General features: G+C 47.7%; 1 protein-coding gene across 13 annotated transcripts in view; it reads right to left on the bottom strand.

Moving 5' to 3' along the window:
• ARHGEF9 (Cdc42 guanine nucleotide exchange factor 9) overlaps positions 1-25489 on the bottom strand; it is a 184607-nt gene that overhangs the window by 78573 nt on the left and 80545 nt on the right. Inside the window, exon 1 of one of the 13 annotated variants that reach the window (XM_040571985.1) lies at positions 25168-25186. The exons of 10 other annotated variants lie outside the window; for them this stretch is intronic. In XM_040571985.1, the coding sequence (XP_040427919.1) occupies positions 25168-25179 (12 nt within the window). In that variant the 5' untranslated portion in view covers positions 25180-25186. Of the gene's footprint in view, positions 1-1882; positions 2044-22216; positions 22306-25167; positions 25187-25489 lie in introns of those variants that run through there. 2 more of the 13 variants (XM_040571987.1, XM_040571989.1) reach the window with 2 other exon arrangements.

Genomic DNA, 25489 nt, shown 5'->3' with positions numbered 1-25489 from the left:
AGTTTGCGAGCCACAGCTCTGTCTAATTAAAACTGCAGGAGGGGAGGACTCAGGAAGGCTGAGTACAATTATCCAAGTCAGAATTTAGCCAGGACTCTGTGACTTAATCCAGTGCCTTGTGCACCAAGTGCTAAAGGAGTTTAATTGCCACCGCTGATGGGAATCTGTATTTGTGACTCATCTCTAACACTTGTTGGAAAGTTGCTGTTTTTCTCACTCCTGATCTTCTTTTGCTAATGTGCTTCCAAGGCCACAGCTTCGGTGGTTGGGGACGAGCTGGGGAGCTGCGTTTGGTTCTCTTACAGGTTTCACACCAACGGGATCGATCTGTGGTCTCACCGGGGCCCCTCTCCGCACAGCCCCGGGGACTGCCACCCGCACTGCAGAGAGGAGCAGGACGGGCAGAGAGCTGGGAGGGTTCGTGTTCTTCTGACATAGAATAAGGCAAATATCCGCTTTCTGATTCCTTCATGTGCATAATTTTCCTAAATTCACTTAAATTTTATTTAATCTTTTATACACCAAATTACGACTTAAAATCCTTACCAAAAAGAGGAACCATTACAGTTCTGTTCCCAGGTACGTTTCTCACATACAGCTCTTACCCGGTTTTGAGGACTTTTTTTCTTCCTTTCAAAACGCAAACCCTTTCCCACTTGCTAGAAAGATTTTGGTTTGAATGCTGCAAGGTCAGAACAACACAGACATATTCTTCTTTTCCCCAATTATTCTCCTCAGAAGCAACGAGCATGCTCACATCCCCGCTATACACCTTCGGAGTGTCTATTCAGAACTCTTCTTACCATAACAATCTTGTCAAATTAATTCATCATTAAGGACAGATTTTTTTCCCTTGCTACCATGCGTTAATTAGTGAAAGGGTTGCCATGGGAACCCAGCAACACTACTTAACACCATGTAATTTACCATGGTGGTAAAACGTGGACTAGAGCCCTGCAGCAGGTGAAACAACAGGTGCCCATGCGCGGGGTACGTGCTGAAGCCACATTTGCTGCTTTGGTGAAGGTTTTGACATCTGTTTCGTCAAAAAATAAAGCTGGAAAAGCTTCTCAGGACCTGGACATTAGGACTGGGTATTCTGTGTGCGAGCCTGAAGGCAGACTCCCATTTTCCTAATGTTTTAGGACAAATCCAGTTTCAGGACACTGCTAGGAACCCAAGTGAAACAAAATATACACAAAACACACACGAAGGCAATGACCAGACCCAGGCACTCCTTTCTGACAATTCACCAGTAAGAACCACAGCCAGATCAAAGCAGCCCACCACCCATGGGGGCATCCACTCCTGCCTCCTCCTGCCGTGGCTATGCTGGGAAGGATCTGGGCTCATAGGCCGCTTGGAAGGACGTCTGCTCATGGGCCTCCATCCTGGAGGGATGTCTGCTCATGGGCTTCCATCCTGGAAGGATTTGTGCTCGTGGGCTTCTGTCCTGCTGGGTGGTACCCCTGCGACACCCCAAGGAGGCTGATCCTCAAGCACGCTCCTGTCCGACAATCAGAAACCACCAGCTAACAAGCAGCCTACATTTTAATGAGCTCGCCCAACACCTACTCATTTCTTTTAGCCCAAGCAGCATTTCTCCCCAGCGGGCGCCTGGCCCGGGAGCACTTGCAGAGAGCAGTGATGCTCCTGCTCCGTCACCGCGGTGCCAGGCTAGACGAGGCGCTTCAGCTTCCCCTTCACAGACAGCTTCTCCATTCCCCTGATTGTCCTTGTCCCTGTTCCAGTTCGGACTCATTTTGTTGAATATTGGCAATCAAACAGGCTACTCTATTCCAAGGGAGGCTGCAGCACTGTCTGGTACAGCAGCATTAATCTCTACTGGAAATTCATCTTCTAATACATCCTTGGATCATACCTTGCTTTTTTTTACGGCCATATCACACTGTTAGCTCATCGTCGGTCTTTGATCGCCCTGACAGAGCTCAGTCTTCTTCCCGCCTGCACGATACAAGGCTGCAGCAGGAACTGCTCTGCCTGTGAGCCACACGCCGCTGTCTGCTGTCGTGGGCAGCCACTGGCCTCAAATCTGCTGTCTGGTTGTTTGGTTACCCTGGTAATATTCCGTGGCGTTCTCTGCTAATGCACGCAGCAGAAAATCTCAAACCTTAAACCGCTTTAAATAGTCAGATTTCATTCTCTGGGTAAAATCGGGCCCAAATTGCAGCACCGAATTAATAAAGGTATTTCAGAAGCTGGACAAAATCACAGCTTCCCCCAGCAAGCAAAACCTGAAATAAAAGCAAAAGGGATTTGTCGGCACCTCACTGAGCCAGCTCCTAAGGAATGCAAGACCAGGTGCCTACCAGCAGGTCACCTCAGCACGTCAAACCAAGGCCAATTCCCTCCTCCTGTGCTTATTGGAAGAGAAGTAATTTTGGCTATTCCAGCCTCTGAAATACGAGGGAACCCAGGCAAAGCCCAAATGCTCTGAGTCGCCCCACTGAACGCACCGTGCTGAGCGCAGCCACCTTCCCAGGGCACTCACAAGTGTTCTGCTGGGAAGGACATAGCCAGATATCGGTTATTTTTTGTTTGTTTTTTCCTTTCCACCTTCTTTTGCTCAAGAGGGATGCACGTGGCTCTTGCCAAAGCTGCCTGAACAAGGAACAGGCCCTGAACTTCCTTCTGCAGAAAGTCCTCGTGCTCCCCAGGGAAGCAGTGAGAGGTGTGCCGAGCTGTGGTCTCCCACCAGCAGCGCACATCGATCCCACCCCAACACACCTCCTCCTGCTCCAGCCTACACCTTGTTCCCAAAGCAGCACGTCCTTCTCTACTCACTTTTGAAGCAGGTCAGAAGCTGTTTCCTGAATTACCAATTACCAGTCCAGCTTCAAGCAGGCAGGAATACAGAAGCCACCATCAGACTTGGGAAACCAAGACTTGGGAAACCAGTGCCAATATGCTGGATTTCCCCATTTCCAGAAGATTTTCTTTTTGGTTTGTCTGAGTGTGAACAAGATCAGGATAGGGTTTTCCAGTCCTGGGGGTACAACTGGGTTACCTACTTCTGCAAGATTTCTGCTAAGGGGAAGGATATGAGGGGGAGAGCAAGAATTAAGGGAAACAGGCAGCTGTAAGGTCAACCAAATTTGAGGGACGGTACATTTATACTGGGATAATTCCCAGACATTTCTGTGGTATCCAAGAAAGATTTGATTCTTCCCTTACCCGTAATAAAGCAAAAGCCATGTGCAGTATTCCACACTGAAAAAAAAAAAAAAACAGCTCCCAACACATAATAAACATGCACACACACCGCAGCGCACAGGCATGCACTACGAATCCTGCAGGCTCCCATGCAAACACCCAGGTGCACCCCTGCACGACCACCATTCCCTCTCACTGGGCAGCACCCACGGACTTTCTAACACGTCTTTTGTACAGATAGCATCGACAAACCTTCATGAATTGCCACAGCATTGCTTGGTGGCTCACGGAGGTATGTGGTTGTGCCTCTCCAAGACGATGTCGGATTAACCCAGCACCCACAGACAAACTGCTCTATACAAGCCCCACGGTCAGCTCTGGAGCCAGCTTTGTCTCACCCAAGGAGCAATCACCCCGGCTTTAACTGCTGGGATTGAGGCCGGCTCCTGGCCCAAAGCAAGGGACAGGGCAAGATGGACAAAGGTCAAAGCAGAGGAACGAGACGTGGAAAGGAAGGCAGAAGCTAGAGGGGCCCTTGGTGGCAATTCACCACTCATTCGGACCAAGGGATCTGACACAGGCACAGCTGGCGTGGGCTGTCAGCCGGAGACCCCTTGCACCCCAGAGGGTGCACCCCAGAGGGTGCAAGGACCCTCTTTCCTTGCATAACCCAAGACCAGCTTGGGCTACTGCAGATCTGGAACATGTTTAAATGGGGAAAAGCCTGTTACTGCCATCCTTTTGTAGAAGAGGGCTTTTTAGCTTGTGTGTCTAATCTGAAAACATTAAATAGCATCACCACCACCCAGCCCAAGGAGACAAGGAACATGCCCGAGGAGAGCAGCAGCACCCAGATGAAGGCAGCAGCGCAGCCAAAGCAGCCATCAGCCCCAAGAAACATCCCACCAGCCCTTCTCAGCACCTTCTTAATGACTGCTTCTGCTTCTGCCTTTTGTAGATTTATTGTGTCTATCAACCTCCAGGTGCCTGCGCCGCAAACCTCCCATATAAGCAATAAAACACCCTCCTGATCCTTCCTCCGGGATTTAATCCCTCTTTATTTTGGCCAGATTCCTGCCAGTTTGTTCTCCCCACAAAGCCCCCGGTCTCGGGCAGGCAGGGGAAGACGTGATGCCACCCAAGCTCGGAGCTGCAGATCAGCTGCGTGCCAACAGCTCTGCAGCTCAGACACTTCCCTTATCTCCCCTCTCTGTTCCGCGCTCTTCCTACGAGCCTTTTCTCTAGCAGCTTTAATTTAAGCATCGCCTTGCACACAGAAGATGTGGTACTCTTATTGACAGAGCTTTATTGGGAAACGCTGATTTAGACTTGCATGCAAATGATTCAAGCATGCAGAAATTTTGTTCGGACGTAGCCAGGAGCTTGCTTTGCAAGGCTGCACTGAAAATGTCTTTGTAGAGGAGCTAACCAGCTAACTCCACCACTCCACCACCTAACACTGCCAAGGTTTGCGCAATGCTACTTTCACCTTGATGAAAACACTCGCAAAATAGTGCATCCATCCCAAAATCTTACAGTCTTGTGGCAGAGGTGGGTTTCTTTCCCAGGCTGTTACAGGACCACGCTGACTCGAGTTTACTTCCCCTGGGGCCTGACGACTCTTTCCATCCTCCTTGCACGGGGCTCAGTGGCTAGAAAAGGGCTGGAGGACACCCAAATCTCCGGCGCTAAGGCCAAGCAGCAGCAGTGCGGTGGCAGCTGGCCTCCAAGAGCAGCTCAGAGCAGGGCTGGAAGCATCACCTTGCGCCACACGTCTGCGTGGAAGTTCTCTGGGTGCCCCGGAGGTGACGTGGGGGTCCATGGATGGCTCACCATGTCCCAGACATATGAACTGCTCGCTGACCTTGCATTTTAAGCTTCTAAGTGCTTTACAGCATCTCATCCTAAAGTCCTTGCTTCAACCAGGACAGAATTCCTTTTCTCTAACCGCACGGATTTTTTTTTTTACAGAAATTAAACTTGACACTATCGCCTCCCCCCTGCCCCAACTTGCTCTACTCTTACTGCAAATCCAGTCCAGCAGGGCTCAGGAGCACAGGACAATCCTAAGAAGGATAAGGAAAACTAAAGAAATTGAAGAAAAACAGAAGAAAAATGAGAATGAAAACAGGATTCCCTGAGCTGAACAAAGAGAAAAGCACCTACAGCCCATGGAGAAAACTACTGCACATGTGCAAATCCCTCCACTGCAGCGCCCGAGGCAGTATTAAAAACAGAAGTTTTTAAATTACTGTTATCTCAGTCATCTCCTTTTTATTTGTGCCTTGTAGAAAGGAGATTTCTTTCTGTTATCTTTAAATTCTGCTGCTTGATACCTCCAAGATTACAACCTTTGCAAAGAAGCTGGCAGACCTCGCAGCTCCCAGCAGCTGGATCTCGCTGCTGTTGTCCCGAGACTGAGTGCGGCCCAGGAGATATTCTGCAGAGAAAACTGTGGGCAGCTGATAAATCAGGGTAATTCTTGAACTGAAACCTGAAGGAAGATTCCTTCTCCATTGCTTTTTTTTTTTTTTTTTGGTGTCCTGCATGAAATTCTCTTTCTTTCAGGGTTGTCTCTGGAAAATCAGCAACTGAGGTTTCTCTGTGCTTTTTAGCTTCTTTTGCCTTAATTTCTAAACGTAGATATAAAGGTTTTATTTACACGTACGCATACACAGACCCAAGTGTGCACGTGTTGCTTCTGAAAGACCGCAGGCACGATGAGGGCTCGTGCTTCTACCACGACAGTAACGACTGATCATGATCTGTTCACTACTGAAGATGTTTTTGTTTTTTTTTTTTAAATAAAATTAATCCCTGCTTTCAAACAAAGGTAATCAGCAGCTGCAGCTTCAAGATGACCATGTGCCAGGCCTGAGCTGGAAATCACTCTCCCTTCTTACGTGTATTGAGATGCCTTGTGAGTTTCTTAGCTTTAAACATGCTCTGGTCCTGAGCAGTCAGTGCTAGAGGCTGAGGGCTGCCCACCCTCTGGCTCTGCAAGGGTCAAGCTGCAGGGATGGAGGCTTTGAGGGCAGAACGTATTACAGTAATTAATTGTCAGCCAGCTGACAGACCTAACTCGTCAATAAGGCAATATTAAAAACTGGGAGGTGCTTTCTGCCCCCTAAAAACCTCACCGCTCTGCACTGAACTGCAAAGAACTATTCATCAGGAAGACGAACAAAAGGCTGCAAACTCCTGTAATGCACTGTTCTCCAGCTTCTCCAAAAGCTCACTTGAGCTTCTGGCAGGAGAAAGGCAGCCACAGCCTTATTTCTCCTTAGGAAATACTACGCATTAAAGAAATACACTAATATTTATCCTGGCCAGTTTTCCAAAGTGACCCTGACATACATATGTAGGAGGAGTGGTGCTCATCCTACAAACACTCAGAGCTTTAGCAGCAAAATTTACAAAACAGGGAAGATTGCAGGAATCAGGATATTCCACTTGCAGGTGCCACATTACCAGCATCCTCTGCCTGGTGCAGCAAACTGGGCAGATTTAATTTAGTAACAAAGAGAAAACAAGATAAAAGACAAACCAAGCCTCCCAGAGGAGGAAAAATCACAGCGCTACAGAATTCTGATGAGCACAATTTCTTATCTTAAACACATTGGTCCTTCCAATTTCAGAAATATAGCATTCAAAAATCCAGCTACATGGAAACGTCTGTGTGGCTGGATTTCAGGTTTGCAGCTGACATGCTTTGGATGTGGGTCTTCACTTCAGGCCGAGCCCAAACACCCTGCTACCCACCAGTTGGCAGCAGATACCAGCTGGCAAACCACTGGTACATCTCCCCTTGTATCCACAGGATTTTAGTATTCCCTGAAACTCCCAAATACCAGTGCATTTTGTTGTAATGGCCATCGACATCTCTGAAAATATGCAAAAATGACAATTTCTGACCTTCAAAATTTAATTATGACATTTTGCATTGTTATTCCATCCATGGGCAAATGGTTCCAATAAAATATGCCACAAACTAGGCCCTAACACCCTCAGGCTAAAGCCACCTCTTTTTTAGGAACTAAAAGGTTCACTTAAACCATTATTTACTTAACACTAGCCAGAAAAGAAATGGAAGAGCTGGAGCACCAAGAAGGCAGCTATTCTTGTTAAATTGGTCTCAATTTCTCAAGTATCCTGTTGAACATTACAGAGGTCATAGCCCTACGCTGCTATGAAAACGTCAGAAGTTTCCAAAACCTGCAGAGTTTAATAAGGAATGCTGTATTCCCAAATCACCTCAAATGTTTTACAGAGTATTATGAGTTTCAGTTTTATAGCTCCAAAACACTAACCAAATACAAAGTCTATTTCTGACAGGTTCTCAAGCCTCAGCCATTAGCTGTGATCACAGACCCAACGTCAGCCACCTTTGCTGGCTGTCACGCTTTGCGCTTCCACGCGCAGGAGTTCCCTGTTCCCCGAATTATCTCGATGCCGTTTACCCTTCTCCACTTTCCTAATTGTAAGCTATTGCCATTCCTGAGACGCAGCTTTTCCCCAAAAGCTAAAATAACCTATCAAAAGGCCCTTCAGACTTAGCGGCACCAGATGACAGGTCGTAGCATGTCGCATGATCGTGCTGTCTACTTTCCCTTTTCTTTATCTTCTCCATTAATCGCCTACGTCCCTGTAGTTGTGTTTCCCGTAGAGCATGCCTTGAATTGATCCGAGTGGCTCACCCCTCCGTTTTTCTCCCTCTTTCCCCCCTTAGGGACACACTGCTGTTTCACTGACAGATTGAAGCCCCGTAACGCACGCCGCAAGTGCCGCAGCGGCAGCAGCCACCCAAGGTTACGCCACGCCAGTTTGCCGTGAGACACGGCGGGCGGCCTCTCGTGCTCGAGGCAGCTCAGGCTCTGGCCCTGACAATTCTGTCTTCCTACGGGACCTGAGCTGTGGGCTGGGTGCTGGTGCTGCGGGATCTGTCCGGGTGCATGAGGCAGCAGCATAAACCAGGGCTGGATTTACACTTTATCTACTGTGTTGGAAAACCTAACGGGCTGCTGTTTTGTTGTTGTTGTTGTTTGTTTGTTTTTTTTTAATGATTTATACTTCACTTTTCCCACTCATGATTCCACAAATAAAAACCAATGTCTTATTTTCCACTGAATGACATTACTGCAGTTCAGCAAATTAACAGCATCACTCACTGGCTCTCTCTGCTGATTAATCCGCTTCTTTTATGTGAAAGAAAATGTCAGATCCTCAGACCTTTGATTTGAATCTTTCAAAAGTGCTGGAGCAGTTTAGGAGCAGTTCTCGCCCCTGACCCAGCCAGCTCACACGGGCTGCTCCGCGCACCCCCCTGACCGAATTCCTATTTCATCGAGCTGCAAACCACATCCTACCAGGCTGACTCCCAGCACAGCCTCGTATAAAGCAGCAAGGCCAAATCTCTACCGTCCGGCATCGAAACTGCTCAAGAGCATGCTATCAGATACTCCGGGCTTCGTTTTTATCCAGACATCAAACCACGGGCATCAGCCTTAGCTGAGCTCGAGCACCCCGCCCTGAGCTCGTGCTGCGCTATCGAGTGGCTGGAGAGCTACGGGGCTTGGAGGCATCGATCCCCGCCGTGCCACGGTGCTGAGTACCACATCCAAGACAAATATGTCAGCACAGGTCAGCTCCAAGCCCCAGCACTGCTACCTGCGCTCTGCTCTGCAACTATTTCTCCATTAATAGTAAAGGCGCTGTACATTTTTGCTCCTTTGATCTAGGCTGGGCTATTACACTCCTCTCCCGAGTGTTTGCTAGCAGGCTCTACGCAGCCGCGTGTCTCAAACTGAACATATTAATGAACTTTTGACGGAGTGCTCGAAGGCTGCCAAGGCAGAGAGGATGGCTTACAGAAAGCAGTGAGCCCCCGCAGGTGGCCAGGGGCTGTGCAGCACAGTCCTGGGGCACCGCACCGCCGCTCTGCAGCTCTGCCAAGACATCAGAGCTGGCAGCGCAGTCCTGACAACACCACTGCCTCCATCCACCCTGTGCCACAGCTCCTCCCGGAGAAGCCCAGCCTCCAGTGACAATTTTCTATGAATAAAATGCTTCTCTTCATGCTTTCCAAGTGCTCTGCTTCGCTAAGGCGTTGCACATTTTCTCCAAAGCGCATACGTACATGCTGCTAAATGTTTAGCATCTTGCTTCCTCCTCCTCTCCCTCTCTCTGAATTTTTCCTACCTTGTTTTAGCCAATCATACAGGAGAAAATTTTAGTCTGAGCCTCATTAGTATAGGATATAAAAATAGGAGTACATTATCTTTTGTAGTTCTCTCAGTTGATTCATCAGCTGCAGGGGGGGTAAAATAATTAAATGTTTGTCTAGTGAAAAAGAAAACACAAGAGAGATTGCTTTTGTGGTTTTCTTGAACCTGAGCACAGAGATTTAGGAGCTCTTGTGATACACAGACTTTGCCCTCCCCACTCTCCAGGGCTATAAAAATGCCTGATGATGATACCTCCCTCCTTCCCTCCTCCTCAGTTCAAAAATAAACACATGATGGAGACTTCAATTCAGGAGAAGCTGGCAAAATGTCCCTGCTGCAAAGCACAAACATCCAGCAAATCCCCTTCGAAACTTTTACCCAAATAGCCCCAAATCCCACCCAGCACTTCTCCCAGCGCATCCAAAAGCTCTCCTAGAGACAAGAGAGCTGGATGAGCAGGCACATGTCTGCACGGGCCAAGGTCAGCACAGGAGATACTCAGAAAACATTAGCGAGTTGACTTGATCCTTCATCAAGATACTTTTTGCTTTTCCTTCCTAACACTTCACTGCCCACGACATGGCAGGCTGAGCCGATGTGACAAACTGTCAAAACACATTTTTTTTTAAAGAAAAAAAAATTAAACCTAGACTTTAAAGGTAAAACTGGCCCTTTTGAGTCTCTCTATATCACACGTGACACTCCTGCGAGAAAAACCAAAGGCTCCGAGAGCAGCTTGCTGGGAAAAGGCTCCCACGAAATGGTTCGGACAGCAGCATCAGTCTCCTGGCTTTGCCTCTGTCTTTTAAGCTCACATAGAAGTAACCACAGAGGTACAGCAGCACCTGAGCATTTTGCAATGCCCAGACACAAACCTGGGATAAGATGCTGTTCCTTGATTCCATAAGGTAACAAGCAAACGTTACCTAATCATACTGCTGCACTATAAACAAGATCTGCTGCCAAAGGACAAGGATCACAAACACCATCATCCCTAAGCCTCTAAATTCATACGTCGTGGTTTATTACTGCTATTGTATGGGTAATGACCTATTTACCACCGGGCGATTGAGGGTGTCAAATCCAAAGTGCCTTTGTGTTCCCCGGTGGAGTGTGAGATTGCTATTGATGAGTTTAGTGATTTGATGTAAAGGAAATTAGTTTAATGCTATTGGTGCTCTTTTGGGATAAATGCCACGGAGTTTTTATAGAGAGTTTTCAAAGCTACAATAAAATACCACGGATCTGAGTCAGAGTGGGCAGGCATCTCCATGTAAACCCATGAGCAGCAGAGGTCTCGGTACATGCAATAACCATAGACGTAAGAATATGATGTGTCCAAACTGCTAGGCAGCAATGTGTGTATATTTGTAGCTCTGAAGGTGCACAGACCTCAAGATTCCTGGCATACACAGAGGTCACCTTTACTTTGCTCTGTGCAGGTGTGATTACATGCCCACAACATTTGTGCAGGGGCACGCATGTGATTGCTGATATGTGTGGCGGTAAATCAAGGTCTTGCTGCACACTGTGTGTGCTTGTAGGCATGCAACAGCCAATAACCATTTTATATGATTTGCTTTTAATTACCTCAGGTTGTAAAAAATAGCCTTTTCTTAGAGCTGGATGGGTAGTGAGTACATGTAGAAGGCAGTTTACAGATACCTTGGGAATAGGCACATGCCCAGCGACACTCATTAATATAAACTGCAACAAGACCAAACCTTCATGTTTTTCTTCAGAAACTGGTTACACATTTCCTATTATTTCAAAATGATTATCCTGAAAGTGAATAGGTTTAAATTATTGATATCTTATTTCAATATGTGATGGTCTAAGACGAAAAATTAAAATCTGTGACAACAGCTAGAATCTTGTGACTTCCTAACAAATAGGAAAGCTTTAAAGCCAAGCTTTAGTTGACTGAGGATCTGGTTTATGGTTTCCTTGGTCTTGGGCTCATTTCCAAGCTCCCAGAATACCTTCCCAGTGTTCTTCCCCATTAAGTCCATCAGGATTAGCAAGAACCCTGGGGTTTCAGCTCACAGATTTAAAATGGATGGTGCTATTGAAGGTAAAGAAAATGGGGAAAAAAGTCTGTTCTGCGTTTATACATCGGTGTAAAGTAGGGAGAGTTTATGAACAAGCAGCACGGGATGGGACAGAAATATTTAAGAATTAAGGCTTCTTTGTGGTAGAAGAACCCAGTGCACTTGGTAATGAGTACAGAAGCCCTTTTAAAAATAAGATACTGAGGCTGCTGGACACAGATAAGACTCCATAGCCCTGTCTCACTAGCACAGGTCAGCTAACTGAATACAGCTTGTGCTTTCTAAGGTCATCCATAAATCCAGGGGACTTCTGAGTACTCTAGAGAGATCAGGAAGGTTTGGAACAGGGTATTGAACTGCCAAAAGAAATCCTTTTCTTACAGCCAAATCCACCTCTATGAATCTTCCACAAGCAGTAATCAAAATACTGGTTCCAGCCTATGAAATAGCTCACTTGTTTCTTCTTCTTTGGGTCTGGTGCCAAAACCTACTCACAGCACAAGCTCCTAGCACCTATAGCCACAACCTACATTGACAGAACCACCAAAACAAACCTTGAACTTTGACTTAGCCAGTCATTTCAGGTTCACAAAACATTGGTGGACTCAGGACCACATAGTCAGTGATGGATGGGACTGACCTGTGTGCGAGTCTCCAATGCCCAGCTTTCTAGCACAGTCAGACTGGCAAATCCTACTGTCTGCTGAAGGCTTGAATCCGCTCCAGGTAATAATAATAAAATACTCCCTTCATCCCTGCCCCGGTGTTATCAACAGCCCATTTCCAGAGCCCTTCTCATGAATCCATCTGTCTTTGGGAGGTCTGTTGCTCCTCTCTGCAGCTATCATTAGAATAAACTTCATTTTGTGCAAATCCTGCTGGTGCTGCCCCTTCATTAGCGGTGCTGCCCAGAGCCGCCTGTGTGCGGTGAAACACACCACTCCTTGCAATCGAGGGGGCTCTGTGCTCAAAAAAACATATTTGAATCATCTGTTCCGCTCAAAGCCAAAGGAAGACTGCCCCCTTGAGTGCCTGTTCCCAGTATTTTCTCCAGCCTAATCACACCTGTGCCATGTGAAGGTGCACCAGTTATTTTCCAGAAACACAAATCCGTGGCCTAGTGGATTCAATTTGCTGCATGTCCTACTTTCTTCTGATCTCCAGCCCCAGCTTTCCCTTTATAACATCACTCCTCTATACTTAGCTTTACCCCCTACATCATATCCTTCTCCCTCTTTTATCTGCACTCTCTCTATTTGCAAAAGCCTACACCTCTCCTCCTCTTGCCTCACCTCCTTCTCAGACTCTGGGTGGTTTCTCTGCACCACAATCTCTCCAGATTCACCCGGCTTGGTAAACCTACCGCAAACCCTCTCTCCATTTCACTCGGTTGCTCTGAGCCAGTCATTTAAATGTGAATGCATTTAATTCCCTGTCAGCAGAAACAAGGACTAGATAATGCATCCGTCGCTAATGTGAAAAGACTCACCGGCCAAACCGCACCACGCTGTCCCGCGAGGGAAATTTCCTCCTTGCCCAAGTGGGGAGGTCACACAGCTCTGCCAAGGAACAACACCGCCGTTCCCCAGACGGGATGAGGCGGTGGCAGACACATTTCTGCTCAGCACACGAGGACAGCCCCAGTGAGACAAGGCGAGGGGGACACATTTGGAGTGAGGTCAGAGGAAGTATCACGTACCTGGAGTCGACCGCTTATGTTTTGGGATGCTCTGCTAGGAAATCTAACATCTGGCTGCCAGGACAGTGTCCTGTTTCCTTGGATTCCTGTCTCAACCCCTCATCTTTCTGCAAACCTGGTTTCCAAACAAACGCCCTATCTTCACAGAGCCCTGTCTGCCTGCCAGGTTGCTCTGCCTTGCTCCACCACTTAAGCCCAGCTCCCAGGAGAGCACCACAGGCAGCACGAGAGGCAGGAGCACACCATGGTCACAGGGACGTGCTGGGAGCAGCCAGCCAGCTCCTTGAGGCCCCTGTGCACAAAGCAGCCACCTGCACAAGCCAGAACCAAGGGGTGAGTCAGGAAGGCAGGCAGAAAGCCCCCGTTAGCCCACGAGAAGTGGCCGAGGTGCCTCGGTGGACACATCACTACTTTGGTCTCTGCACGGCGCCTGCCAAGAACTAGACTCAATACAAATCACCATGAGCAGCCCTGAACGCTCAAGATGGACAGGAGAAACAAGGTAAAATCTCCTTCACAAATGCCACCACGTACAAGAGAAATGTCAGGTGCCCTGCACTGGCCTTTCAGGAGACTGCTGGGAGTGACAATGACGACGTTTATTAGATTCAGGGCTTAATTCTGCCCAGACAAAGGCACCATACCCCGTCAGACACCACCAGCCTTTAACATTGACAGACTTCTACCAGCCTCTTGAGCAGGCTGAGAAGATATAAGGTGAAAGATAAAAACCAGAAAGATAAAATCCTTGCGTATAGCCAACAGCCTACCCTGCCTACCTCAGTCCAGCCTGGCAGACACAGCATGGTCCTCTCCACCATGGGATTATCCCATAGGAACCTGGGGGCTTCCAGCTTCCAAACTCACCATGCTCACCATTACAGCCACCTCGGGGTGTTTCTCAAGATAGGACAAGAGGAAAAGTTCACAGAAGAAAGCCTTGGGACGCTCCACTTTCTGCCCAACCTGCACTGCAGCCAGGTCTGTCTTTCTGTGGCTGCTGCAAGGAAGAAGAGATTCAAATGATCTGGAAGGAAGCTGAAAATAACAATCCAGAAAGCTGTAAACATCTGGAAGTCCAATGCTTTGCTCTACAATTCTGAATTGTTTTCTTGCCTAAAATAGATTTCTAGATGGATTGCAATTAAAATGAGTTATACAATGCTGTAAGAATGTTACTTGTTTCCGTTTCAGATTTTATTTTTGCATCTTTGCTTTCTAGATCCTTTCACATTTCATCTGCCACTCTTTGGATTTTAACTATCTTTTTCTTTTCCACTCTTCTGGCCAAATCATTCTGCATGCAACCAGTTTAATGTTTTATCACTAGAAGGATTCTGCTGTCAGTAGCTTACACAGCCTTATAGCATTTCCCTACAAATAGCTGGCCAGTGGTGCAAATACCCACTGCAAGCACTGACTACAGCTGCTGAGAAAACTCATAGAAACATCTGACCATTTATCATCGAGGTGATTGTTCTGTGAGCTGCACTGAACCCTCAGGATACCTCTGTCCCATGCCTCCAGGACATAAATTTTCATCTATTGTCCTGATTCCTGCTCATAAACCACACGGAGGGAAGAAGACCACAAGGAAGGGTGGACAACGTGAAAACACCTTTGCCTTTCTGAAGAGTTTGTAAGCAAGTCCAGTTGCCACTGAAGAGGGCAGTGCCACTGCCACCCCACTCCAGCCACTTGCTGGCCATCGTTGCATGGGGATGGGCATGAAAATAAGATGATAATACAAGGGATTTCCAGCCAGGCCAGCAGCAGGAATGTCCGACACCAAGCACAGCCCTCAAAAGCACTGGGGTTCAGTTTTACAGATGCACTGGGATCTTATCAGCACACCAGTCCCTTTACACTTGTCCTATACAACCTTACACTTGAGCTCCTGTGGATAATACAGAAAACTGCTGGTAGTCCTAAGGCTTTCATCTTCATTTGACTTTTGAGGTTTTTCAGGCACCTATTTCCATTTTAAAATAGAAAAAGTACTCAAGTATTTATTTAGCACAAAGGCTTTTAAGTAACCCAACTTCAGAAAACATTTTGAAGATGATGGAATGAAGAATGTCAAGTATTATTACTATTACTTGAATTTCAACATCAGCTGGAAAAAAACGCAAAGGTAAAACTGTCCGCAGTAGAAACGGAAAGGAAAAAGGGAAATAAAAGAAAGCTAAAACCACTGCTAGTGACGGTGAGATGTTTTCAGCTGTGGGAGAACTGTTCAAAGGAACAAGTGGAAGTCTTTCATGACCATCCGAGACTAACCACTACAGACGTTTCCTGCCAGGTTTGACAAAACAGGAGGGAACGTGCCCCAGGGAACAGCCTTCTTTTGGGGGGAAGGATGGTCAGCCACAGAAGCTCTAAAAGGAAAGATTTGGAGAGAAAGATGTGAGCTCACATCAGTCAGGCAGAGAGACAGTCTGTCTCCAGCAGACAGCACTTCCAGAGGGATCCCACCGTCCAGAGCAGGGCTGGGCTGCCTTGAGTGGCTTTTGTGCCATTCCTTTGTGTGCCGTGAGCCTCTCCTGTTTCTTATTACTGGCTAGGAGGAGAGCAGCATTGGTTACCCTGCATGGGTCTGCCCTGGAGCTTGTGCCATGAAAGACCAGGAAGCTGCAACTGCAAAGCTCCTATTTTTACTTAGGTATTTCTGCTTAATGTAGCTTGGTTTCCTCGCTGTACAGAAACACCACAAAAGGCTAGAGAAACAGAAAAGCCTAATTTAGATCAATTAATAACAGAGAGGAATTGTATTCCTAATGAGTAATGATTGAAGGCTTTAAAGAGGTATAGAGACCGTATGTAACTGAATGCAGTTTAAAACAGTGGAAATAATAAGGATGCAATCTGACGTTGCATATGCAAAATACGTGAGGCCAAATTAATCTTTGGCAGAACCCCGCTGACAGCGGCAGAGCTGCCTCAGCCGTTCATTTGGCATCTCGTCTGTTAAGATCTCAGGTGGAACCCTGGACATTGCTTTGAACCATCGATAACTCAAGGAGGAAGCAGCCTAGGGGGGAGCCCCGGTCTGCCAAGCCTCCTGCAAAGCCCCTCTCCCCCTCGCCTGCACAGAGCAGAGCAGGCACGGAGCGGTGGTTTTCAGCAACGTAATCACATCTACCTTCAGTACAGCACTTCTCATCCTCAGCTGTCAAATCGTTTAACGGGAAAGGGCAATTTCCTTCTGCACATTTTACAGAAAGAGAAACAAAGACGCGGAAAGACGAAATGCCCTCAGGGCCGGCGGGAAGCTGCAGGCGGGGGGCACCCTGTCCCTCCCCACCTGGGCCGGCGCACGCAGCTCGAGCCAGACTTTGGAACAAAACGCAGAGCGCTAATGGGCGGTGAACCGACGAGTGCGTCACCTCTGCCGAGCTCATGAGAATTTCCTGGTTATGGCAGAGATTTTTGCAGTTTTAGAAATATAGAAGATTTAAACTCTCGTGTCTCCAAGCATCAGAAACCCCCAAGCTAATGGGGGTGAAGACAGAGCGCTCTGGATAAACAGGTTATTCCATCACCATCAATTATTGTGTCTCTCGCAATTTTCTCTACAGCTCGTCTCACAGACACTATCCCAGACAGGGCACGGAGCTACTTGCACTCCTGGTTTCAGCCAGCATGGCAATTTACTGCCTCCTTGGGAAGGCTTTGATATTTTAAAACCACAACAGAGCATTCTCTTTGCTTGAAAGGCAACCACTAGCTTAGCCACAGCGGAAGTATTTGCAGTGCCCTGGGAGATGAAAGCAGTTCAAAACCTTCAGTTTTATTGGGCAAATTAAAAATAAGCAAACAAGCCCTTCTCTTTATTTTCTTTAATGCTACCGCTGCCTATTCCCCTCCTAGACTTTCAAAGCATCCTTCAGAAATGAAGCAATTTGACTGAACGCCCTGGAACTAAGCCTGGCATTAGAGATGGAGAAACTGAGACATGGTGCTGTCAAGAGGATGGGAGCACCCAACGCACGCTCTGCGTGGTGCCCTGCTCCTCCTGGTCCCCCGTGTGTGCCACAACGCAGCACCCTTTTAGCCCAGGACATGGGATTGAAGCCCATGACGTTGCTGACTCGAGCCAGATCCACCTCACTCAGTATTTTTGGTTGTGCTCCTCTGTCTCTCCGTAATTCACAACGCTCCCCCTCCCTGTGATGCTTAGTGAACAAGAAAACCGCGTGTCCTCTCTCATCCCCTCATGCTAAGGCATATGATGACATGACTGCCGACAGGGCCGGATGGCTGCAGGAGCCGCTAACACAGCATTAGACCCCCCGAATTTCCCCCGCTGCACTCTGCAAGGCGTCGGAAATGGGCTTGTGGGGAGAGCCAGGAGCCGAGGGCTAAAAGCGGCTGTTGACTTCACTCTCCCGTTTGGGGGTAGGCGGTGGAGGTGGGTGGCCGCGAGCAGAGGGTAGGCGGAGGGGGCGACGTTTATTTCCAGCTGCACTCTTGTGCAATTTCTCTCGGCGCTGAGATTTTATAGAAAACAGCAGGAGGTGGGGAGTGGGGGGGAACCAAAAAGGAAAATCGCAGAGTCCTTGCAGAGAAACGTGCTAAGGAAGAGGAGAAAAGTCATCCTCCTCATCCCAGACCCGAGATTCTGCTCTTGTTGCTGCAGGTTTTAAAAATACAACAAAACTCAAGGTACTGGAACTACATTTCTGAATCGGTCACAACTGCGTATGATGGAAATAAGGCCACTTGACAGAGAGGCACACAGCAATGTGTGGTAACAACATGATGTTAAAAAATGCTGCTTGCAGAAAGCCTGCCTCCTAATAAATTGCAAGGGCTTCTTCACTCCCAGAGATTATGTAATATGTTCTTGCCTGCTGCTGACTCATATTTTTCAAAATATATCTGGGAAGGAAAACATATGCACACGTGTTTTAATATATTTGTTTTCCTGCATCTGTACAGATAAATACACACAAATACTCACAAAGGCGTACAGCAGCAGGCACATGTATGCTCATTGCTGCATGTCGTGTGTGCGTGACGAGGAGAGGGGCCTGGCATCTGTTCTAAATGCACACACTGGAGATGGATTAAACCAGCACCATTTTCTGGGGCAAAACACAGCAACTGTTTAATGCAGGGAGTGTGGGAGGAGAACAAGAAACCAGGAAGCTACAGGGGGGGATGGCAAAATAAGAAGCCCTGGGAACGTGCTGCCTACAAGCTCCAGCCAAACCTGGGCTCTGGGGACTCGGCACAGTCTCAGACTGAGCTTAAAACTGAGTTGGAAAAATGGCTTTTGGGCCATTGTGACAATTTGCAAATGGCAGTGGGCTGCGAACATCACGCCATTTAAGGGGACGGTGCTGGGTGCAGTGGGGGTGTGAGGCCAGCAGTTCCTAAAATTTTGTAAATCTGGGGTCTCGGTCCTGGCAATGCCTGTGAACACACGTTGTGTCCTGGCTGAGGACTTACAAGGCAGCTGGTTAGTCCTGCGCATGTCTGTGGCCAGCTTGCAGGTTTATGAGGTTTAGTTCCTTTCCTCTGTGCGTGCGTGTACTTTTAATTCTTTAGAAAAGACTTTTAGATGCTTCTACAAAACCCTTGGTGTCCAGGAGATGGGATCGATCTGCTGCTGGGCATCAGATGAGAGATTCATCTACCCTGGACCAGAGGAGACTGAAAATCTATCCAGATGTCAACTCCCGATCATGAAGTTGCGGCAGACACCCTGCATTGACAACAGCGGGTGTCCTGCTCTCCATGCCTGTCTTCCTCGCCCCACCTCCTCCTCCTGCCCTCATGCCTGGGCAAAAGCAGCTGGCGGCTCCCTGGTGCAAGTCCTGGTGCCTCACCGCCCTTCTCAATGGTCTAAGGCAGAAATGAGCGGAATGCCTCTGATCCTCCTCACCTTATACAGCCCTTCGGAGAGGGAATTCTCCTCTCCTTGGTCGCTGCATCAGACAGGTACGCACACATCTACGCACTGCTGCATGTGGGCACCATTAGTATTCCTGTTCTATGCACCCAGCTTTGCGTATACGCAATCTTAGAGTAATAAAAGTCTAATTTAATACCTAAATCTCCATCAGAGACAACTGCCATCTGAAGGACGCCCATTCTTGTTCTACGGAAACTTAAAAATGTTTTATCTGGATTCAAAACCTGTTCTATAACTGTTACTTTTTAACTTATTTCTCACCGAACCCCACAGAAGACCAAACGCACAGCATACCTAAAAGGCTTTGCAATAAACCTTAAAAACAAACATTAAAGATTGATCGCATTTTTCCAAGTTCACAATAAAACTGACTGAAGCTCAACTAGATAAGGAAAGAGAGTTGCATAAAATTAATCACTACCTTATCAAGCCAGGAAGAAAGAATTTTAGATAACAAGTGTTTCCTAAATTTGGTATCAGAACAGAAACTTCAATGCAAAACCTATTAAGAAAATCTTGTCAGATATACTGAATATAATACAGAAGAGTGGAACCATCAAAAATAGCAAGAGGAATATTAATTCTTCAGGAAAAAAAAAAAAAGCCTTCAGTTACTGCCAACAAGGTCCTGATTTTATTTTCTCAAATTGAACAAAATTTCTTGACAAAACTTTTCACAGACATGCCCCGCAATTTAGCCCACTGCTTATCAGAGTAAAAGATTGGTCCTTAGGGTATTTCTCTAAATTTATATTTATCATTGTGCAGCTGAGGCCATATTGCATTTTTGCAATTCTAAGAAACATCTCCTACACAATTAGGATTTTTGTTACTTCCCAAATCCTCATGCCTGGCCAGTTATTCAGCCGGTACCTTTGGGCTGTGAGCTGCAATCACTTTCACAGCCACACGCTCTGAGCTCACCAGCAGCGGCTCCAGACCCAAGAACTGGCAAAGAACAAACTTAACTCTTTAGAAACAGACACACTCGGGCAAATAGCTTGGTACTGAACAGGAACTGATGCAGAGAAAACAATCGGCATCATCACTTGGTCACCGATGAGGGCAAGTCGGCTCCTTGGTGGTGCGGGGCACATCCAGCATGCCCTGGTATTCCCCTGCCCATGTCACGAACCTCCTGTCGGCTATTTCCATCCTCAGGTGCTCCCCAAATGCCACCACAGGAGGCAGTGGGGGAGCAGTGCTGGGGACAGCAGAAGGACAGGGCACGCGTCCTACCCCCACCCGCCACCGGGCCTGCACCCAAAACGCGGCCGCCCCAAGGCCAGGGGCATGGCAGCATCACCGTAGCAGCTTAGCTCGAGGAGAAAATGATGCTGGAGCACACGGCTGCCCACACTTGTGGTGGGGCAGTAAGAGAGCCTCAAAATCTAATGACCTAGGAATTTGCATGCAATCCCACCCACAACAACAACAACAAAGGGCTGTCAGGCTGCGAGGCCCTATGCCGTGCTAGGCGAGTGGGGCAAGGCCACCTATTGAGACCACAATACCTCGGTGGCTGTGATGCCACCACGTCAAGCTTCTTGCCCTCACCCGAGCCCTCCTCAGGGCTCCTACTGTCTGCCTCGCAAGTCCTGGTCACATCCCAGAGAAAGGCACCAGGGCCACAGCAAGAGTTAATCTCTTGGAGACTTACAGATCGCAGAGAAAAGCGGCTTGCAGCATACCCCCTGCTTTACTTAGCCAGAGATGCTGCCTAAAATAGAAACGCAAGTCTTGCCAGCAGTCTATACGTTATGTTACATATGTCTCAGCTGATGCAAAAGAAGGGGCAGGCACTAACCCACATGGGACCTTCCACACGGGCACAGACAGACTTTTCTGCTCCTGGAGGCTGCTGCACTGGCACCTCCAAATTCCCCACCAACAGCTGCTCCACCGGACAAAAACAGCTCTCCCCACAAATCCCCAGACCCATCCGGTCCCAGCGAAAAAAATCCAGCCCTAATTCTTTAATTACCTTCATCTCAGTGCTGTTTCACCTGCCATGGCCCTCCTTTCAAGCTTCAGGCCTGCCCACCACAGTCCTCCACATGGAGCTCTGAGGGCTCCTTGCCCCGAGCTCAGCCGTCCCAGCGAGCACGCTGCCAGCATGATATTCCCAACAAGACAAGAGTAATACTCCACAAAAACTGTTTTTAACTGGAAACAAGCATCCAAGGCTGCACGGCCCTTTGCCAGCAAGGTTGACAGTGGGGTTAGAGACAACCTGGCCATCTGTGGGTTCTTGCAGAGTAAGACTCATTTCCACTCGGGGCCACAAGAAATTCAGCCAAACAACAACAGAAAAAACATGGTTCCTCCAGCAGCTCTTCCTCCAAAAGCATCTATTTTTAGCCAGAAGCATCAATTGCTACAGTCATCTACAACAGCCCAAACGTGCAAAATCCTGCTACACACAGCTGGGCCAACGCGGGCACACGCACGTTGCCCCTCCGTATCACCACGGCCCTGCCACCCGGCCCCGCTTTGCAGCGAAAGGACGTCGCGGGAAGGAAAGGAGGAGGTGACCAGCCTTGGCCATGCCCAGGTAACGTGCTATGTTCCCCTCCTACAGCTGGGAAAGAGGAGCTGCAGGAAGGCAAAGGAACATGCCTGAGGCCATACAGCACATCAGTGGCAGAGCAGGGACCCGGCAGCACTCTCCTGGGCCACTGCTGTCACCGTGAAACAAACCCGTCCTGTTCGTAACACAGCAGTTATTACGCAATTATTTGGGAGTTTTCCTCACGCTTCCTAACTTCTCGTCAGTGAAGAAACCTCAGCTAAGAGACAAATCAATGCACTTGACCACAATAGCTCTGACTACATTTAATTATTAGATGCACGCTGAACACAACTATCACACCCGTTCAGAAAGATACACGTTGCAAATGCAGCCCAGAAACCCGCTCCTCGCCGACACAGATGCATTATTAACACCACAGAGCACAGAGAGGCACAATACAGGCGGAACACACATGGACATGCAAGCAGGCAAGCACTGTACACAAAGAGCACCGCGTCCCCGATCACAACCAGCAGTCATTAAATACAGAAACCAAGGAACGACAACAAAATGAAATGAACAATACATAAGAGGGGCTCGAGTCGCAAATTAAAACAACAACAACAAAAAACTTACATGGATTTTTGGCAATTTTCCTTCAGACATTACACACAGCAGTTGGGCTGTGTACTCAATACCTGATCCGAAAAGAAATATAACCACATTATGCAAACAGATGGGGGCAGGAGTCAGGTGAACATGCAGCTCTGAACAACATTCATCTACAGGATGAGAAAGCACCTCTGCATTCTCACAGAAGGGCTCGATCTGGGCAGAGCTTCATTCACTACAAAGCATAAGCAAGTGCTGTGCCGCTGCCATCCCGGGGAAAAATCCAAACGGCAGGACAGAAAAGAGCCATCACGTCAGTGACCTCTGAGCTGTCCCGTCCCCCTTTTAACTTGTCATGTGAGGTTTAAAACAGAGGTGGGAAATACCTGGGGGACTGGGGGGGAGGAAGCCTTTAAAGAAATGAAAGAAAGCCCTCGTCAGCCTAAGGAAAGAGCCTTAAAATCACAGCGAACGCAGGACTAGCACGGCCATCCCGACACGTATGCTTTTTCTGAAGCATCGGAAGGAGGGAAACGCACCCCTTCCCCACGTCGGGAAGGGTGCCTGAATCTTTAAGGCAGCGAATTGCCGCTCAGGAGGAATGGACTTTTTATGGACTGTGTGAGACAGGGTTGCTATGATACAGTCAGAGGCATTTTCATGAATCCTGTGGCAAATAACATCGAATCCTGCTTAAGCAGACAAACAGCAAGTCGGGTCTCCCATCACCCATCCTTAGCAAATACACAGGAGCAATCACTGAAAGAGATTTTATGTGTTAGAAATATCCTATCTGCATACAAATGAACATTTATCTTGGGGCCGTGTTTTCCAGAGGGTCAGCGCTGTGATTTAGCTAAAGAGATGACCCCTCTTCCCCCGGCCCAAGGCTTCAGCATCCCCGCAAACATGAAGAGCTCAACATTTGCAAAAGGGGAGTGAATTACAGAGTGAATTACAGCCCCCAGGGCTGACCCCACACAGCCACACACATAACCCGAGTCGTCCCCCAGAGCTCAGGGGGAAGGCAAGCTCCACCGCACACAGCTATTGTCCAGCATGCAAATTACACCATGAATTTTGCAAGCACAGTCACTTACAAGTACAGGGGATCTACCGCAAGCGACAGGAACGCTGTCACCCCAAAAAGCAGCCAAAGCAGATTGTCCTGGATTGAGCCGCTCCTGAAAAGTACGGCAAGATGGAGCGGTTCGCCTGGCTCCTGCTCCCCAGGCTGTTGGAGGCTCAACTGCAGGCTTGGAAAATGCAAAACTGGGGGTGCAAAGCTACAAAAGCAGGGTTGGAGCAGGTGGCTGAAGGCCTGTTCGAAAAGGTGGCCACTGAGGACTGTGGGGTGGGAAAACAAGATCGAACTGATCGAGCAAAAGCTCCAGCCCTGGCTCACTTGTCATGCTCCCTCTCTTTCTCCCTGAAGTCCAGCAGGACGCCCTACACAGCGAGAACAGCATTGCTAAAATAACGCTCCAAGTTTTCTGCGCTGAACTTTCATGGTGCTGCGCATAAACCTTACTGTCTGTCATCCCACCAGCCTCTGGGAGAACAAAAAGCAAAGTTGCAATAAAATCACATCGATTCTCTTAAGCGCCTTCCATCATGGAAAAAAAAAAAAAAAAAAAAAAACCACTAATTTCCAGCAATCTCTGCCCCGGCAGCTGAGCGTGCAGGACCCCCTGGTGCCCCCAGCAGCCTGCCGTCCCGCAGCTATGCCAAATGCCACCGCTGCAACCAGAAGGGGCTCGCAGGAGTCAGCGACCGGACACAGCGGCCCCACACACATGCAATAAGGCACACCGCTGCGAGCGCACGCACCTCCCCGCATCGCCCGAGATGCACGAGCTCCGGACCAAGGAATGCACTTGCTCGCGCTAGAAAACCACGATAGGTGCCGAGCATTCCTCGTAGAAATCGTATTGAAAGGTAAACCTTCACACCGGAGCTCTAACCTTAAGGAAAATAGACATTCAGACACAGTTGCATCCCATTTTTGACTTGCTGGGTTGGTTTTTTTTGTTTTTTTTTTTTTTTTTTGCTTTGTTTTTCTCATTTTTCCACCCTTGCTCCTCCAAATCACTATGTCACTTCAAACTGTTTCACTGAAAGGATTATTTTGACTGTTGTTTGATTGATTCCCTTTCCTTGGTGATCTTTGTTCATTTACTACATTTCCAAGAGATTCTGCAACCTATGAAACTAATGACATCATAGAGCTAACAGGAAAATAAAGCAAATTGGAGCTGTTTAACAATCCGAACCATCCTCAGCATCCAAATGATTTTTTCTTTAAGGAAGATTCACTCGATCACCTCCGAAGGGAAGCGGATACCTCTCCCACAGATAGCTACAAGTGAAGAGGAGGACGCAGAGCCAGCAGGCACCGGAGTGGCTGTGCTGGGCTGGTGTCACCGGGTTTTGGCATTTCTGGCCATTAAATGGGCTACTGCCATTAAACACCTCTTGTCAGCTCAGGTGGCCAAATGTCACCACCCAGGGACTCGGGAAATTTTTTTTCCTCTCTTATTTACAGCTAAGGACAGTTTCAAAGCACCAGATTTGCAGCATTTGTTTAACTTAATTTCCAATCATGCCACCAGCCTAAAAGAACTCTGCCCTTAACCAAGTCCGTCTCTGCATTTAACTTGCAGCAGACACTCACATGGAAATAGCTGTGAGTCTCCATCTCTAAGCTCCATCCAAGTCCTTATGAATCAATTACTTGTTGTTTTTTTTTTCCCCTGCTTAGTAGAAGACATCAGATAAAAAATACAGTTGGAGTTGGCACCAACTAGTTAAATTACCACAGCAACCTAATTCCAGTGAACGTTAGCAAGAGATGTAAACGTTTTCAAACTACAATTATATATATATATTTTTTTTTTTTGAGCAATTCTGATTTTTCTGAAGGGGAAAATAACATTAAAAAAATCCATGAGATTTCGAACAGAAACACTACTCACATACAGAGACATATTTCCAAGAGGAAAAGACATTGCTCTTTTCAGACCTTCCCTTCATATCCTCGCTAAACTTCATGCTCTGAAGCTCGAGCCCCCCAGCCAGCTCTGCTTTCATGCTGTAAACATTGCAATTTTGGTCCAGACATCTTCCAACAGAAGGACCTCTAACTACTGGACACCTTTTCAGCAAGCCTATAATATGCAGCTTAGCACTTCATTTTCAAGAAAATCAATGTAAATAAAGTCAAGCAAAACAGCCCATCACAAAATCTTGTTATCCTTAAGGTGGGCAAAGATTTTTCTTACATACATTACCAAAAAC

Source organism: Cygnus olor, chromosome 13, assembly GCF_009769625.2.
Source record: "Cygnus olor isolate bCygOlo1 chromosome 13, bCygOlo1.pri.v2, whole genome shotgun sequence".
In the NCBI taxonomy this organism is placed as follows: domain Eukaryota; kingdom Metazoa; phylum Chordata; class Aves; order Anseriformes; family Anatidae; genus Cygnus; species Cygnus olor.
This window is presented reverse-complemented; position numbering and strand designations above follow the sequence as displayed.